This window comes from Podarcis pityusensis (assembly GCF_964106645.2).
Source record: "Podarcis pityusensis genome assembly, chromosome: 2".
In the NCBI taxonomy this organism is placed as follows: Eukaryota; Metazoa; Chordata; class Lepidosauria; order Squamata; family Lacertidae; genus Podarcis; species Podarcis pityusensis.
In genome coordinates, this window is record NC_138029.1 from 110,146,977 (window position 1) to 110,164,528 (window position 17,552).

Below are 17,552 nucleotides of genomic sequence, written 5' to 3' on the forward strand. Positions count from 1 at the left end.
TTTTCCCAGCTTCCTATTCCTGCCTCTGCATTACAGCAACAAAGGTCAGCAATATAAAGTGAAATTTTGTGTGGAAACTGGTGTGAAAAGTTTAGCTTTAGTGGGGATATTAATGTTCTGCACAAAGGCCAAAGTTCAGATCCTCATATAGAGTTTGAGTTCAACAACACCTAGAGGGCCATACAGTCCTCTCTCCGCATTTATATTTTGTTTTTACCAGCTAGATTTATTATGACATTTATATCCCGCTTTTCCTCCAAAAATTTCAAAGTGGTGTGCATGGTTCTCCCCTTCCGCATATTTTCCCCTTAACAACCCTGTGAAGCTGAGAAGTAGTGACTGGCCCAAGGTCACTCAGTAAGCTTTATGGCCAAGTGGGGTCTTGAACTCTGGTCTACTGGGTCTTGGATTGCATTAAATGCAGCCAGTACAAGCATGGTATGTGTCGGTTATTTGGTTATTATACAAGAAGAATTCATTGGATCCCTAAATCCCAAGGCAAGGTGGAATACTGTCCATTAAAAGAGAGCCCCAGAAGAAGTTTTGAAACACAAAACATGCAGCAAAGAAAAGTGTGGGAATATGGGCTACTAAATATCCTGTTTTAAGTCATTTACAATACTTCCCCTTTCTACCCTCTTAGCATAGAATAGACCACAGAGTTGGGTATGTTAAAATGGTTTTTACTTACAAACTTTCCAAAGGTCAGATTCATGCGTTTTTCTGTGCCGCAGCAAGAAAACACAGGCAGACATTTTGGGTTACAAAATATAGCAAAACGTTTCTGAACAAGTGGTCTGAGCTTGGAGCGATCAAGCTCACACACATCCTATCTGGCCAAGTTCACATGTTGGAAGAAGACAAACAGTAGAAAGAAAGAGAACAAAGAACCTTCCTAACCGTTTGCCACCACATGTGAGAGGGCAGAACCTGGTTGAGTCTAGGGAAAAAGCTTACTCTATGGTCTTAACCCTTTCATCCATTAACAACAGCTAAGCATGCTGTTTTATATGAGGCTGCAATTATATCCCACAGCTTTAGTAAGAGAGGCCAGGGGCAAGCCATCAGGAATATCCCCTCCTTCAAAATGAATGGGGTGGTGTGAGAGTGGTACCACAGCCTTGACTGTGCACACTTATCCCAGTATTGTCCATGCTCAGAATTTTTGTAGAGTTTAAAAAAAAAAAGTGGGACAAACTGATGTGCAGAGTACAGTGGTAACTTGGTTCTCAAACTTAATTCATTCCAGAAGTCTGTTCCCAAACCAAAGCATTTCAAACCAAGGCATGCTTTCCCATAGAAAGTAATGCAAAATGGATTAATCCGTCCCAGACTTTTAAAAACAACCCCTAAAACAGCAATTTAACATGAATTTTACTATCTAAGGAGACCGTTGATCCATAAAATGAAAGCAATAAACAATGTACAGTACTGCAGTCACACATTCAATCAATCAGTAGCTGAACTGGGTCAAACACAGTCACAAAAACAAAACGAAAAGAGCCGCAAAAACAAAAATGCAAAAACAAAATAGCAAAACCTCAGTGTAACACTCCAAATGGGAGCGTGGCACTCAAAACGCAGCACGTTTGGCTTCCCAAAAAAGTTTGCAAACCGGAACACTTACTTCTGGGTTTGTAGTGTTTGGGTTCCAAGTTGTTTGAGTACTAAGGCGTTTGAGAACCAAGATACCACTCTACCTGAAATAGTCTCCTATCACACCAAACCCTCTTTGCAAAGGAATCCCGAGGAGACAGTAATATTGGGCAGACACTAGGTGGCACCATAATGCTAAGCATCAAGAGCAGAGACTTTTAACCCCAAGAGTTTGGTGTATGGGAGTCTCCAATGAACTATCTGGCCACAAAGATAGGTATACTGACACCCTGCAGCTGGTGTGTATATTTCCCTCTGAAGTTAGTACAGTAAGAAGTTGTTCTTGTCAGGAAGAAGAAAGAGTATTCTGGCACCTTAAAAAATAAACAGATTTTTTATTCTGTGAGCTAGAGGAGCTTGCTCATGCCAGTGTATTGTCTGTAGCAGACAGTTACACACAACTCTGGGGCCAAAAGGCAGCACTGGGTCTTTGGAAACCAGAGTCATAGAAGAGGCTTGTTCACACAACACACTCTACACAGGTATACGTGTGCAAGTGCTTTTGTGAAAAAGGTATATTCTTGTTGATTTGTACACCTCAACTATTGTCTGCACAGACTGTACACATGTGAAGCTCTGCGTGTATGGTAAATAACTATGAGTGTATAGCTATTTGTGTACACAGGCACACGGATTTTACACTTGCTGAATGGAATGGGTGAACACCCTTAAGAAAGCTGCAGGTCCAGCTCTCAGTGGCAATTTGTTGTTGTTGTTTAGTCGTTTAGTCGTGTCCGACTCTTCGTGACCCCATGGACCAGAGCATGCCAGGCACTCCTGTCTTCCACTGCCTCCTGCAGTTTGGTCACACTCATGCTGGTAGCTTCGACAACACTGTCCAACCATCTCGTCCTCTGTTGTCCCCTTCTCCTTGTGCCCTCCATCTTTCCCAACATCAGGGTCTTTTCCAGGGAGTCTTCTCTTCTCATGAGGTGGCCAAAGTATTGGAGCCTCAGCTTCACGATCTGTCCTTCCAATGAGCACTCAGAATGGATGCGTTTGATCTTCTTGCAGTCCATGGGACTCTCAAGAGTCTCCTCCAGCACCATAATTCAAAAGCATCCATTCTTCGGCGATCAGCCTTCTTTATGGTCCAGCTCTCACTTCCATACATCACTACTGGGAAAACTATAGCTTTAACTATTCGGACCTTTGTTAGCAAGGTGATGTCTCTGCTTTTTAAGATGCTGTCTAGGTTTGACATCGCAAAAACAAACACGTGAAGTGTGAAAGCTCATTTTGCGGTCACGTGCCTTAAATCACACCTTGCTTTGTAGCTCTGCTACAACAAACAAAAACATGGATCCAAAGCACGGATCCTCACAATTTTAATCAACCAAGCTCCCACATTTATCATGTAAACCAGGGGTGCCCAAACTTTTTTCAAAGAGGGCCAGATTTGATGTAGTGAACACGCGTGAGGGCTGATCAAAGTTGTTGCACTTTTTATAGGATTTTACCCCAGGACATATACTGCCATGGGGGCTGGGTTAAATCACCCGGCAGCCCGGCCTAGGCCCCAATATGGACTTTGGACATGCCTGATGTAAACCTACCTCACCATCCATGCGTAGGACTGCACCATGTGTTGCTAAAGCATAAGCTGAAGGAACGCAGCCTCATGATCCATGCGCTGGAACCTCAAGACTAGACTACTGTGATGCATTCTGTGTGGGGCTACCCTTTGGCTTGGGGCACAGCCTGCTGCTGGTGCAAAACACAGCGGGTAGACGGTTGATTATCACCAGCCCACAACTCCAGTGCTCAAAAGTCTGCACAGCCTGACTTGACAACTACTGGGCCAGGTACAAGGTTCCTGTATTAATTTAGGTAAAGGTAAAGGGACCCCTGACCATTAGATCCAGTCGTGACCGACTCTGGGGTTGCGGCGCTCATCTCGCTTTATTGGCCGAGGGAGCCGGCGTACAGCTTCCGGGTCATGTGGCCAGCATGACTAAGCCACTTCTGGCAAACCAGAGCAGCGCACAGAAACACCATTTACCTTCCCGCCAGAGCGGCACCTATTTATCTACTTGCACTTTGACGTGCTTTTGAACTGCTAGGTTGGCAGGAGCAGGGACTGAGCTACGGGAGCTCACCCTGTCGCAGAGATTTGAACCGCCAACCTTCTGATCAGCAAGCCCTAGGCTCTGTGGTTTAACCCACAGCGCCACCCGCGTCCCTTTGTATTAATTTACAAGGCCCTTAATAATTTGGTCCTTGAGGATACATCAAGGACCACCTAATGCCTTATATCTCAGCCCGATTACTGAGGTATTTGTAACTGTTAGCGGTCCCCAATGTCTGGGATGCATGGCTCATATTCTCCCTGAGCTGCGGGTGTAGTACTATGGACCCAGTTTCATGAAACTTCCTTCTGGCTGAGGTCAGACAAGCCACCAACCCTGTCGAACATCTGGCACCTACTCAATACTTTTTAAAAATTCCAGCAGGCATGTTAATTGAAGCTTGGTTTTATAATTTTAACTGCTTTTTACATTGTATCTTTGTAAACCGCTTGCTTAGAGACCGTGGTAGTTGAGCAGTATATAAATTCCTTAAGTTAATAAGTTAAGTATATATAGTTGAGCACTTATAACTTAAATTCCTTAAGTTATAAATTCGATAAGTTAATAAACAAATGGTAGTTTCTGCAGAGCTATGCCAATGTTTCCCAAACTTGGGTCACCAGCTGTTTTCGGACTACAATTCCCACCATCCCTGACCATTGATCTTGCTAGCTAGGGATGATGGGAGTTGTAGTCCGAAAACAGCTGGGAAACGCTGACCTACGCAGATGAGTTAACTCACAGCTGACCCAGCAGGCTTGAACTCTGCACCCATCAGCTATGGGGCTGTGACTTCAACTCCGCCTTCTCCAGGGGCTGGCTGCACGAGGGAGTTATCTGGATCCAGTCCAGCAACATCTGGAGAGCCAGTGTGGTGTAGTGGTTAAGAGCGGTGGATTTGTAATCTGGTGAACTGGGTTCGCTTCCCCGCTCCTCCACATGCAGCTGCTGGGTGACCTTGGGCCAGTCACACTTCTCTGAAGTCTCTCATCCCCACTCACCTCACAGAGTGTTTGTTGTGGGGGAGGAAGGGAAAGGAGAATGTTAGCCGCTTTGAGACTCCTTAAAGGGAGTGAAAGGCGGGATATCAAATCCAAACTCTTCATCTGTGCCTGACACACACCTGACAGCTGTGGGGTATGTGGGCACCATTTGCAGGAAAGAACTTTGCAGGCCTAACTTGGGAGCCGAATCTAACCCACAAGCTGGAGGTTCCCTACCGGTTACAAGCAGGTAATATTAGTAGTAGTAGTAGTAATAATAATAATAATAATAATAATAATTTATTTGTACCCCGCCAATCTGGCTGGGTTTCCCCAGCCACTCTATGTGGCTTCCAACAAAAGATTAAAAACTGGGCTGCCTTCAGATGTCTTCTAAACTGGGCTGCCTTCAGATGTCTTCTAAACTGGGCTGCCTTCAGATGTCTTCTAAAAGTCAGAGAGTTGTTTATCTCTTTGTCGTCTGATGGGAGGGCATTCTACAGGGCGGGCGCCACTACTGAGAAGGCCCTCTGCCTGGTTCCCTGTAACCTCACTTCTCGCAGTGAGGGAACTGCCAGAAGGCCCTCGGCGCTGGACCTCAGTGTCTGGGCAGAACTATGGGGGTGGTATACTGGGCCAAGCCTGTTAAGGGCTTTAAAGGTCACTACCAACACTTTGAATTGTGCTCGGAAACGTATTGGGAGCCAATGTAGGTCTTTCAAGACTGGCGTTACGTGGTCTCAGCGGCAAGTAGCAGCGCTCACAGCTTACGGACTGCACCGTGTAACAGGTGTCTGGCCCAGCAGCCTAAGGCGGACAAGCCACTGAAACAGGCATTCAGAATCCATTCATTTCATAAACCCTGCAGGGCTCAATCTCTGTGTTTGTGTATGTGTGTGTTTCTGTTTTGCCCAAGGGTCTGGGAGTGGGAGAGAGCTCTTTAGCCTGATGCTTTTAAAATAATTAAATTCTCAACAAACAAACTTGATGCTACGAATAGCAACGGGGGTCTACTCGGAAGTAAATACTGCGTCCAGGCGCAATTAGCGCCGATTTAAGGTGCACCACACTAAGCTAAAAACCTCACCAAAGAAACGCTTCGTTGCAGAGGGAAGAGTTTGTGCACCGTGGAGGCTGGAGGGCTTCTATTCTACATGCGGGGGTGGGGGGGGCGAGGAAAATGTGCTCCGTGGGGGGGCGGGGAAGGCAAGGAAAGGAGCTGAGCTCTAACTATAGGCTCCCACGCTTGAGCAGGCCCGACTCCGTGGGGCGGACCACCCTCTCTCCTGGAGGAGGAGGTTCCCATCCACGGCGTGTCCTCCCGCGCTCCTGAACGGGAAATCTCTGCAGCCCAAGACTCTCCGCGAGGCAGCTCCTCCCTTCCTGCCTTGAGCCGCCGCCAGCCGCGCCCCCCTCCCCAGTTATCTGCTGCCTGCCAAGCCCCGCCCCTCTTCATTGTCCTCCCCTTTCTGTTTATACACAAAGACCCCCATCTTCTTCCCCCTTCCCCTTCCTCCATCCCTCGCTTTTTTCCTCTCTTTCCTTTTTTAAAAAAAAAATCTTTTCTCTTTCCCTTCTTTTTTTCCACCCTTTCTTTTCTCTCTCTCTCTCTCTCTCTCTCTCTCTCTCTCTCTCTTTCTCCCCCCCCCCATCCCCGCCCTCCTGCCTTCCTGGGTTAAAGGATTTGAGCAATGGGTCTGGAGGTGGAGCTCGTCGGAGGATTAGAAGAAGCGGATGTGAGAAGAGATTGAGAGGGATTTCTCTCTCTCTCTCTCTCTCTCTTCTCTGCCTCGCTCTGTCGCTCCGATCCCGAAAACTTCTCGGAAAGAAGCAGAGGGAGGAGGAAAGAGGAGGGTTTGCTGTTTTTTTAAAAAGGGAACTAACCAAGCCCCCTTCCTGCCCTCCACCCAGCAACAATCCTGACTCAGACCCGCTTGGATCTGCCCTCCCTTCCCCTCGGCTTGGGGAAAAGAGGAAAAAAAGATCTGCTGCTGAAATCTACCGCCAAGCAGAGGACCAGCTCCGCGCGCGCCCAGCTACGCTCCCGGGGATCATGGGCCAAGCGAGGGATCCAGCCTGCCGCCTGCCCCACACCTCCAGGACCTAGCTGGATTGAGACTCTCCTCGCGTGTTTTTGCGTGTCGTCGGAATACCCTTTCCCCTCCGGGTCCTCCGAGCACTGGAGGTGGCTTCCCCCCCCTCTTGGCGTCTTGAAGACAAGCCGCCTCTCCGGATCTGGGTTCTGATTTCGGAGTGGACGACCCTCCTGCCTTCTCGGACGCCTGGGTTCTAACGGAGCCGTGAAGAAATTCGGCGGATGGTGGAGCGGGGGAGAAGAGAAGAAGAAAGGATTCTTTTGATCTCGAAATTCACTGCTTTTTCCCTTCCAATTCTCGGGCACTCTGATTCTCTCCAGATACTGAAATATATTATCTCTACTGCTGGCTTTAAAAAATAGGACTCCTTTGATCTCTTGGTTTCTCTCCGGACTCCTAGGTTCTGTCGACTTATTGGAACGCTCCACCATTTTAATTATTTATTTTTGATGTCTATAATCCTCTTTCCTCCCGAGCTCCGGGACTGCAGAATTCTCGGGATTTTCTGAATATTAAGAAATTCTTGTTCTACAGACATCCAGGCACCTCTCTCCATCCTTTTGGGTTTCCAGCTTGAGATTTGAGCCCATCTCTCCCCCCCCCCACCGCCTTGGGCTTTGTGCTGATTTCCTCATCAGGGATCCTGACTTCCTGACCCAGTTAAGAACTTTTAAGAGAAGGAGTTAGGTACCAAAGTCAGCTCGGCACCTCCATCGTTGCTGGATTTAAACTCCTGGAATCGCTTGAAATCCTCGCATTCGGACTCTGGTAAATTTGATATTTAATTTTACCTCATTTGCACGCCGCCTTTTGCAGCCCCACAAACCCACTTTTCCTTTTCAGTCATCCACTGGGGGGCATCCTGATCAGTTTCTGCCAACAGGCAGGAGAAATCGGAGCCATTCGGGATTTATTTTATCCCAGTTATTTAATTACAGCTTACTTCCTGTCAGTAATATTAATCTCCCCCCTACCCCCGTTGCCAATCGCATGGGTCCTTGGTGACCTTCTGAACCCGAACCATTCCCCTCCTCAGGTTCAGATGAAAAGAATTCCCTCCCCCATCCCCAAATTGGGAGCCAAAAAAATTGCCCCCCAAACTATATCCCTGTTATCCGAGATTAGTTTCCACTTCTCAGTACGGAAACCACAAGACCTGCATGTTTTAATTTAGATCAAGTAAGGAGGATGGCCTGTCAGCCTGTGCACACACTTGCCTCTTCAGATTAGTCTGTGCCACTGTTTCAATCTGGATTAAACAGCCTGGAATAATTTCACCACCCCTGGGTTATTACTCCCTGTCACCAATAAGAATTAAAAAGCACACCTGCAGCATTAATAGCCATTGAGTGGGTTTTCAGAACAGTGGTACATAGGGAGCTACCTTATTATGAATCAGGCTCTCCAGGGTGGAGGGGTGGGCATCCTCTTCCCCATCTCTTTAACCACTCTGGCCTCGTCTACAAAACTATGGCTGCAGCATGCCACGCTGCCCACCCCCTTTCTCCTCGGCTCCTTCCTTCAGTGGTGTGGCGCCTGAGCTCCTTGCGTGAAGAGATCCACGTGGAGAGCTGTCACCGCCCCAAGGCAGGGGAGGCAGCATATGGTGTGCGGTGTGTGTCTGGGTGTGAGCCGGAAAAAAGATGAGTGGATTGCGTGCAGGGAAAGAAGGCAACTCCCAGGTGGAGCTCCTCGAAAAAGGGCTTTTCATCTCCACGCCCCTTCCTGAACGGACCCTCACAGTTATCTTTCCTTCCCAAGTTCCTCCATTTTCTTCTTCATCGTCTTCCTTCCCTGAATCTGTCTTGCTCCCCCTTCCTTCTTTCCCAACCCTCTTTCCTCACCGCAATTCCAACTCCTTCCTGCCTAGCTAACCCCTTTCCCTTCATGCCTTTCCCCCTCCCTCCTTCAATCACATCCCTGTTTCTTTTCTTTCCCTCTCACAAGCCTTTTCCCATCTACTCCCATTTTGCTATTCGCCTTCCTTCCTTCTCCCCCCTCCTCTTTTTCCCCTTCGCTTCCCTCTTTATTCCTCTTTATCGCTCTTCCTGCTCCTCCTCCTCCTGAGTCTTTCACTTTTCCCAACTTGCTCTCCCTCCCTCTTCCTCCTCTTCTTTCTCATCCCTGGATTTCCCCTTCTTCTTCTCACGTTCCCTCCTTCTTTCCCAGGTTTCCCTCCCCGAGCTCCTCAGGCGAAGATGTCTTCTTCGGCTTCGGCTCTGCCGGAGTGGAAGCTCCAGCTCCTGGAGCGCCGGCGCAAGGAGGAGGAGGAGGCCCGCCGGCGGGAACGAGAGCAGCAAGACCGCATGGCCAAAATGCCCGCCTGGAAGCGGGAGATCATCGAAAGGCGCCGGGCCAAGCAGGGCTCCGGCACCTCTTTCTCTGAGTCTGGGGGGCCAGGAGGGACCGAGAGCGGCGCAGCTCCGGCTTCTAGCGCTCCGCAGCCCTGCCAAGAGGGGGAGCCGGAGAGTTCGGTGCTGCAGGAGAAGATCGGCCCCATCCACCAAAACCCATTCATCCAGCTGGAGAAGCGGCGCTACAAGGAGTCGGAGAGCGACCTCGCCAACGCCAAAGCCAAGCAGATTGTCGACCTCTACGGGCAGATCCCAGGCGTCCGCACCTTGCGTGCCGACAACGTCATCATCATCGAGACGGTCCCGGGGGCACCGCCGGCGCAGCTGGCCAGCAGCCGGCAAACGGGCGAAGCCAAATCGGGGAGCGTGGAATCTCTCAACGAGCTGCTGGCTCGGCGCGGGGGTAGCGTGACCGAGATCCGCGCCGGGGAGGTCTTCATCGTCAAGTCGGCCTTGAGCCGCAGCGTGGAAGATCTCAATTCAGTCGGCCGGGCCGAAAGCCGGGGCTCGCTGCCCGAGCAGCACCGAGGGAGGGTCAGCAAACTGCTGAGCCACTTCAGCCAGGAGGGCGGCAACATCGGGTCGGCGTCTCCGCGCCCGGTGCGGTCACTGAGTACCGAGAACCTAACGGAAAGCAGCTACATGGCAAGGAGGCCGGCCCGGGTGGCAGCGGACCCCAGCCCGACCCGGAAGCACTTCGACAGCAGCCCTCCGCGCGACCTTCCCGGATTGAGCCCGCCTGTTCCCTACACTGTGGCATCCTATCGCAGCCAGTTTGAATCCAAATCGAGCAGCGGCGAAGGCTGGCCGGACAGCCCTCCCAGGCGCTCCCCGACCGGGAGGAGCTGGGGCCGGGAGGCTGCGTCGCCAGAGAGAAGCCCCAGGAAGGACAGTGTAGATTCGGAGGTCGCTTTTGAGATCCAGCCGGCCCCCCCGCCGGCTCCGGTGGCTGAGGACGATGTCCAGGGCAAAGCCTTGGCCAACCTGCGCCTGCACTCTCGGAACTCCTTTGTGGTCGTTCCGCGCCGGGCCCCGTCCTCCCCACCCCCAGAACTCAAGCAGGAAGCCAGCCCTTCTCTGTCTGCTGTCAAGCCCCCAGCCCCCACTTCCTGCTCCTCGCTTCTCCCAGACGCAGAGGAAGAGCCGCCCGAGGCTGCAGAGGCCATGAGGCGTGGTGTGGGGAGCGGTGTCGCCAAGGAGGATGTCCGGGTGGGGGGCTTGGCCCGCGCCTCGTCCCCCCACCCGGCCGTGCAGCGCCGCAGCGGCAACACCATCACCATCAACCCTCGCAAGGCCCCGGCCGCACCTGTGTCCGTGGTAGAGAACGGCATCGAGAGCGACACTTCCCCGGCTGCGGCGCCCATGAAGAAACGCTACCCTACGGCCGAGGAGATCCAGGTGATCGGAGGCTACCTGTCCCTGCAGAGGTCCTGCCTTGCCAAGAACGACCCACACCGGAAAAAGGTACACACAACTGGCTGGCTGGGCTGGCCCTGGCTCAGTTTTGCAGGACCTCCTTCGCTTCTCTCGCCACTGCCCCCTTTTGAGTTTGCTTCTTGCTGCCTTAGTTGGCCCTGCCTGCTTTCTAACTTAGGTGTTACTCTTTCATCGTCTTCCTTCTCTCCCAAATTATCCTCCAATTCCTTTTGTTTTCTTTTTCCTGCTTCCCTCCCTTCTTTCATTACTTCGTCCTCTTTACTCACAGCTCTGACGCAACTGGAAATAGTCATGTAAGGAATTGTACCGAGGCAACTTAGCTGGTTGAAGGGTGTGGGATTTGAAAGCAGGAGCCAGAACCTAACCTGGTGAGCTAGGCTCCGTTTATGATTGAGCCTTCCAGTAGCTTTTCTTTTTACAAAGTGCAGAATGCTTCGCTATTCCCGCCGGTTAGGTCGCTGCTATTCCCATTTTACAGATGGAAAAATGAGGCCAAGGAGATGCAGCTTGCTCGAGGGTAGACGTATGTCTGAAGGGATTTGAATTCATGCCTAGGAAGCTGCCTTATACAGTCAGACCATTGATCCACCTAGCTATGTTTTGGCTACACTGACTGGCAGCCGCTCTGCCGGGGATCAGACAGGGTGCAGGGCTCCCATCCCTTTCTGAGGATGGCAGGGATTGAACCTGGGTCGCATCTTTTGCAGGCAAAAGTGTGTGCTCCACCCACTGAGCTTCACAGCCTTGCAGGCCCTGGGCTCTAGCCCCGAAACACCCTAGATTTCTTTCAGCTACTTCCTCTTGGTCTTGAGCATTCCTTTCACATTAGGCATAGTGATGTGAAGGCCTTTTTTTGTTTTGTATATTAAAAGGCGCACTGTATACGCAGTAATTTTACTCATTGCCTTGTAAGGCAAAACGTTTAGCAGGATCAGCTGTCTGCTGGAGCACTTAGTCCTTTTCTCCTGTGCTTTTTTTGTCCCCCTTTCACTCTTTCTTTATCTCTTCCCTCCACCCTTTCTCTGAATTTCCTCCTCACCTTCTGCCCTCAGCCTTGCTCTGACAAACTGCTGCATCCTGAGAATTGCAGTCGCCTTCCCCTGCCTTCCCCGTGCATAATTTTACACGGGAGCTGTGGCTGTGGTTTGATGTTGACCAACAAACTCTGGACAAAAGCTTGGAGTGTTTGCACACTAAAAAAGCACTTTTGAGCTTCTGTTTCTACTGGTGCCATGCCTGGGTGTTCTTAATGGAGGACAGAATGCAGAACACTGTCTGCAATGTGCAGGGTTATTGTTGTTGTATTTTTACACTTGTTTGCAGTTGTTTTTGGTTTTACAGATGGATTTAAGACTCTCATTTGTAAATTACCTTTGGCTATTTATAGACGAGGACCCCGGGAGAGCCCCAGTTACAGGCTAGGTCCCCTGTTGGGCTGGCTGGGCTTCACAAGCTGCAGACCCGAAATGCAAATCTTCTCCCGGTTCAAAGGGGGATCGATATCACAGTTGTAGTTAACATGCAATTGCTTGTTCATCTGAAATTTCATCAGGAGTTGGCTGTGATCACTTGAATGCAACCACTGCCAAAGGGAGAAAAGCTTCCCTTGTGAAGGAGTGGGGCATCCTTTTCTCAGTAAACACATTTCTACAAGACACTTGCTTCTCTGTTTCTTCACACGGTGGTCTGGATTATGGGTTGTGTGCTGTGTGTGTGTGTGTGCTCAAATGTGTCTGCGTGTGTGCAGATTGTTGTGACTCATAGCAAGAGATGTTCCCATTTCCAGTCATTCTTAATATCCGAAGAGCAAAACGCCAGCAATTTCTGACTTTTGCCAGTCAATGTTGAACCCGTCAGGGTATCCAAATGTCATGCTTGTTTTCCCATCGTTTAGTTGTTCAAAGGACGCTTCTCATGCCATGGATACGAATGTCAAAAAAACACAAGCTGCACACCCACAGATGTTTCTGGTGTTTCCAGTTGGGCCGTTAAAAATCATAAGAGTTACTGGTTAATGCCAGCATTTACCAAATTCTGACATTTACCACAACACACACATAAGTCCTTGTTTGCATGTAACAATAAGCTAGACTCTATGGCATATCGTGTTTTCAGAGAATCAAAGAAGGGAAGATTACAGTCAAAGTAAAGAGCTAAGGAAATGACTATAGTAGCAGCAGCAGCATACTTGCATGCTGTAAATGGAGCAAGATAGGACATGTCAAATCCAGAGGAGAATCTTCTGCACAGCTTCTAGGTAGAGCTTAATGCAGCCTAAAGTTTCAGCTGTGATTTGGGCCTCTGAGGAACAGGGTGCTTTGTGAATTACGGAGGTGACTAGTTGTCTTGAGCCATATCCTGGGGCCTGCTCTCTGCTTGGACTAAAACACACACAGAAACCAAGCTGTGGAAAAGGAAAAGAATCAGGTTGGAAGGGACATTGTCACCTACTAAAGCAAGAAGGTCCCATAGCCATGATTTACTCTTTCACCAGGGACAAGACTCAACACTAATGTTTTCTAGCGCGCCAACACCTGAAACATTAGAGTCCCCAGCTGCCAGTGGTGCATCGTTTTCTAATATGTGATACATATATGAAATAGGTCTGTTTATTTGCAGAATGGTCACTTTCCTGCTCAGCTGAAAAAGACTGCGCAGAGCAGCTCAGCGAATGTCAGTGGCAGGACAGTCCCTACCCCTAGTCTTAAAAGTCTCCGGGGCATGACACAAAAGGAAAAAAGGACTGGGATGGAGGAGGAAAAACCTAAGTTCATGTGCTGTGTCTTAGGTACAGAGTTCTTGCAATGAGCAGCTGGAATGCAAAGAGTTCGAGGAGAGGAGGAACCAAAAGTTGCTGACCTTTGAGCTGGTGGAGAGGATCTGTAGTCCCCCTGCTCGCTCTTTCTTTCTTTCTTTCTTTCCTTCTCTCTCTCTCTCTCTCTTTCTCTCTGTCCTAGGATAGAATGTCTGGTGATAGTTGGCAGTTGAGAGGATCCTGTTGGAGCTGCTCTGTGAGATCTATCTTTGAAAGAGGGGGCATATTCACAGCAATAATTCCTTGGTGGAGGGCAGGTCCTCCAGAGCTAAGCGGCAGCAACTTTCTCCTCAGGGCCTCCCCCGTCTAGTCACCCTCCTGTGTGTCTATGGAGAGGAACCTATGAGCATCCAGGTGTTACAAGACCTACCTGGAGGACCACAGGTTCACCATGCCTGCTCTATGGCATCTGCACTGCGGCAGAAGCTTCTCTTTGAGTGGCTGCAGCTTACACAAGATGGCGTTGCCTTAGGCTCTACGGTGTGTGACCTTGGGTTTGTGGTGTGTGTATCTGTGGAAGTGCAGTGTTCAAAATTCGCCAGGCGCATTTTGCACCTGGTTGTCGGCCACTTGCGACCAAGTGAAGGTGCCAGGATGGCACCTGACGTCTCCACCATCCGGAGGTGCGTCTCTGGAGATCCTTGGATCTTGACTGTTTTCACACGCTAGCAACACATCCTGTAGAATTCTACGTGTTATATTTTATCTGCGCAATTTCAGGAAACAAAAAGCCGTATTGAAAAATACGACCTTGGAACTGTCTGCCCCCAAAATAGGAACTAGGCATTCTGTTTTGGCTATTGCAACCCTGGTTTAAGGAACTGTTTGGTGCTCAGCTTATATATCTGAGTTTCTAACACTGGTAGCCACACTTACTTCATTACACCAGTATTTTCGACCTTGTGCAGCACTGGTTTGTGGCCCTTGAGAGGTTACCACAGGGCAATCTGGCCCTTGGGCATAAAAGCTTTAGCTGCCTGTGCCATAGAAGAAACACTTCAGGCATAATACAGTGGTACCTCGGGTTGCATACGCTTCAGGTTACATACGCTTCAGGTTACAGACTCTGCTAACCCAGAAATAGTGCTTCAGGTTAAGAACTTTGCTTCAGGATGAGAACAGAAATCGTGCTCCGGCGGCATGGCAGCAGCAGGAGGCCCCATTAGCTAAAGTGGTGCTTCAGGTTAAGAACAGTTTCAGGTTAAGAACGGACCTCCAGAACGAATTAAGTACTTAACCACTGTAAATGCCTCCCTTGCTGCCATGGAGATAACTTCCTGCTCCTCTCGCCATGTCAGTGGAAGAGTCCAAAATGTGCTGCCCTCAAACGGCACCCAAAGTTCACCACTTGAGACGGAGTCTTTGTGAGTCGGTTGGCCTCGAAAGCATCTAGTTCATGCTGGAAGACATTACACACAGAAGCCTTAAGTTCCCTCCCACAAAAGCCCTTTCATGCTAGTCGCCCTATACTACGCTTCTGGGGTCATTGGATGGGCCCTGAACAAATGTAGTAGCCTGTCTCTTCAGTGCATCATAAGGGAGTTATTTAGCCAAATTGCCAGCTACGTGCAAGGCATCCAGGCTACGTCTTTGTTGCCGGGAGCCAGCGGCATTTTCTGCAGCCAGCTTCAGAAATGCTACCCAGTTCCTAGCCACCCATAAGCACAGACATCTGCCTCCCGGCTTATTAATGCTGTCCTGCCATTTCCAACGTCTTGCACAACATTCCCCCAACGTGGGAATCAGCGACTAAATAGCAGCTTTAAGTCTCGAGCAACTTAGCTAAATACACCCTTTACGGGGATCCTTTGTCAGCCTTTAATTATCACTCATTAAGAAAATTCCTCAGTTCTTCTGTTACTCAACTCCAAGCCATTAGTGCTGGTGTCCGTAAGGAACATGGGCTTTTGAACCACATCTGCCCCACGTTATACTACATTAAGTCAAACGAGGTTTAAATTGACTTAACATTCTTGGTTTCTCAAAAGGAACTCTGGGAATTATATGTTGTATTCAAGGGTTGAGAATTCTGCTTCAGTCACCAGCCCCATTGCGGAATGGAGTTTCTTTGAGAGGGAGACTTGGCAGTTTAAAAGGGGTAATTACTTTTTAATTAACCATGATTTAGTTTGTTAAGGTTTTCACAATGGAAGACTGCAGTCCCTTGTTCTGCTTACCAACTTCCCTTCTTCCCAGCCTAGGCTGCTCTTGCGCATTGATGTGCAGAAATCCACCTCCAGTGCATGGAGACAGACATTGTCAGCAGCTAATGTCAGCTACAGTGACTGGTTGAAACTTTGACAATGCTGTGGACTTTTTGAGCTTCAGGTACCATCTCAAAATAGACATAAACCAGCAGCTGAGATCCACACACAGTGCCACACACAGTCATGAGAAGGGGAAGTCAGTAAGCTTTGTCTCCTCCCCACCCCAGTGTGCATGGAAGCATTTTGTGGCCATGCGTGCGGGAGCTTCTCTGAATTCTGCCCAGTGTTTGCTTGAAGAAACTTGCAGACTCGCATTCCAGAGGTCATTATGGCTTCCAGGTCTGTGAAGGCTACATGGCCACTTTCAGCTCCTGCAGATGTTGTTTCCGTAGGCAGGGCCTGGAAAAAAAACACAGAAACTTACAAAGAAGCAAAAAGTTCAAGAATTAAAGCCAACTCAGGTTTATCCTTGCCTGCTCTGTGAACTAGTAAATGGAGCATTCCTCTGCTATTATCACCCAAGCCTTCTTGTTCATCTCCATAACAGAATAACCTATGTCTGTGCATTGTTTTTTAAAAAGCATTTTTATTTGATTTTACAAATACAAGGTTATTAAAATCCAAATATAAAGCCTTATACAGAGATTCCTCTGAATCTCGTGACTCCCCACCCCCACCCCCTCCATGGGGTCCAATTTTGAACATTTACAACTGCATATTCTTCCATACTATTTTATATCAATCCATATTGTCCGTGATATTTATTAGACTGCAAGTGCAATCAAAATCCTGCCAGTGTTTCCATCTGCTTACAGTGGTCTCCTAAATAACTTATAAATTTTCCCATTCTTTTATAAAGGTTTTGTCCTCTTGGTTTCTGAGTTTTCCAGTCAGTTTTGCCATTTCGGCATCGTCCATCAGCTTGGTTTGCCATTCCTCTCTGGTAGGGACTTTGTCTTCTTTCCATCTCTGAGCTAGTAGCATCCGGGCGGCTGTTGTTCCATACATAAAAAGTCTTTTCTGCTCCTTTGGAATGCCGGTGCCTATAATTCCTAATAAAAAAAAGCTTCTGGTTTCATGATGATATATAGTGTTTGTGCGTTTTATATCCCCTCATGCAATGCTCTGCACCTTGACTGAACCTTCTTCATTCTGATGGTCTGGCTAGCTTGGGTGAGTTTGGCATATAGATATCCTACCTCTGGTTTTACCGCCATGCAACGTCTCTCACTCCCAATTTCTATGGTGTTCAGAATTTCAAAATATTGCATGCCGGTGGTGGGGAATCTGTGGCTCTCCTGATATTGCCAAGCACCAATCCTGTCATTCCTGGTCATTAGCCATGTTGGCCGAGGCTCCCAACTCCAGTAACATCTATAGGACCAGAGCCTTCCCATCCCTGTCGTACTGTTTAGGAAACAAAGTGATCCCCATAAAGGCAGACAGTATTTCTAGGAACCAGAGCTGACTCTATAAAGTTACAGTGTCATTCTACTCAAGGCAACTGGCACATGTAGGTGCAAATTCTATTTTTTGCCGTTAAATGGGCACAAGTTATCCTGATCGCAATCTCCCCTTCTAACCTGTGTGTTTTGATCCCCTCCCTCGCCATCCGACATACTTGTTTGCATTTCACCCAAGCCTGTTCACGACATCCCTCAGGGGGGAAATTCCAACCCTGCCTTTTCATCCATTGCTGGACTCTTCTTTTCCTTGTCTTCCTTCACAAAAAGGCCTTTTATCGAGTCTGATTTGCTGGAAGCAGCTAAGCCTGACTGGAGTCCTCCCCACCCCACCCCGCCGCTTCATTTCTTTGGCCTGAGCTATTGCTGTTGGGCTCCGGTCCAGGGCTGACACAACGGCCTCTGAGAGGAAGCGAGGCCGGCTGACATCAGCTGAAAGCAGCGACTGGCTTGCCCTCAGCCTCCTCCTTCC

The 17,552-nt window shown here is 49.0% G+C and overlaps 1 protein-coding gene and 1 long non-coding RNA gene across 2 annotated transcripts in view; one reads left to right on the forward strand and one right to left on the reverse strand.

Annotated features, from left to right (window-relative positions):
* Positions 1 to 6,353: 6,353 nt before the first annotated feature.
* PPP1R18 (protein phosphatase 1 regulatory subunit 18) overlaps positions 6,354 to 17,552 on the forward strand; it is a 42,326-nt gene continuing 31,127 nt past the window's right edge. Inside the window, exons 1-2 of the mRNA XM_080992258.1 lie at positions 6,354 to 7,572; positions 8,974 to 10,622. Of these exons, the coding sequence (XP_080848384.1) occupies positions 9,003 to 10,622 (1,620 nt within the window). The 5' untranslated portion in view covers positions 6,354 to 7,572; positions 8,974 to 9,002. The remainder of the gene's footprint in view (positions 7,573 to 8,973; positions 10,623 to 17,552) is intronic.
* Positions 15,499 to 17,552, reverse strand: part of LOC308470225 — a 34,836-nt gene continuing 32,782 nt past the window's right edge. The window contains exon 2 of the long non-coding RNA XR_013982278.1: positions 15,499 to 16,016. This is a non-coding gene — a long non-coding RNA (uncharacterized lncRNA). The remainder of the gene's footprint in view (positions 16,017 to 17,552) is intronic.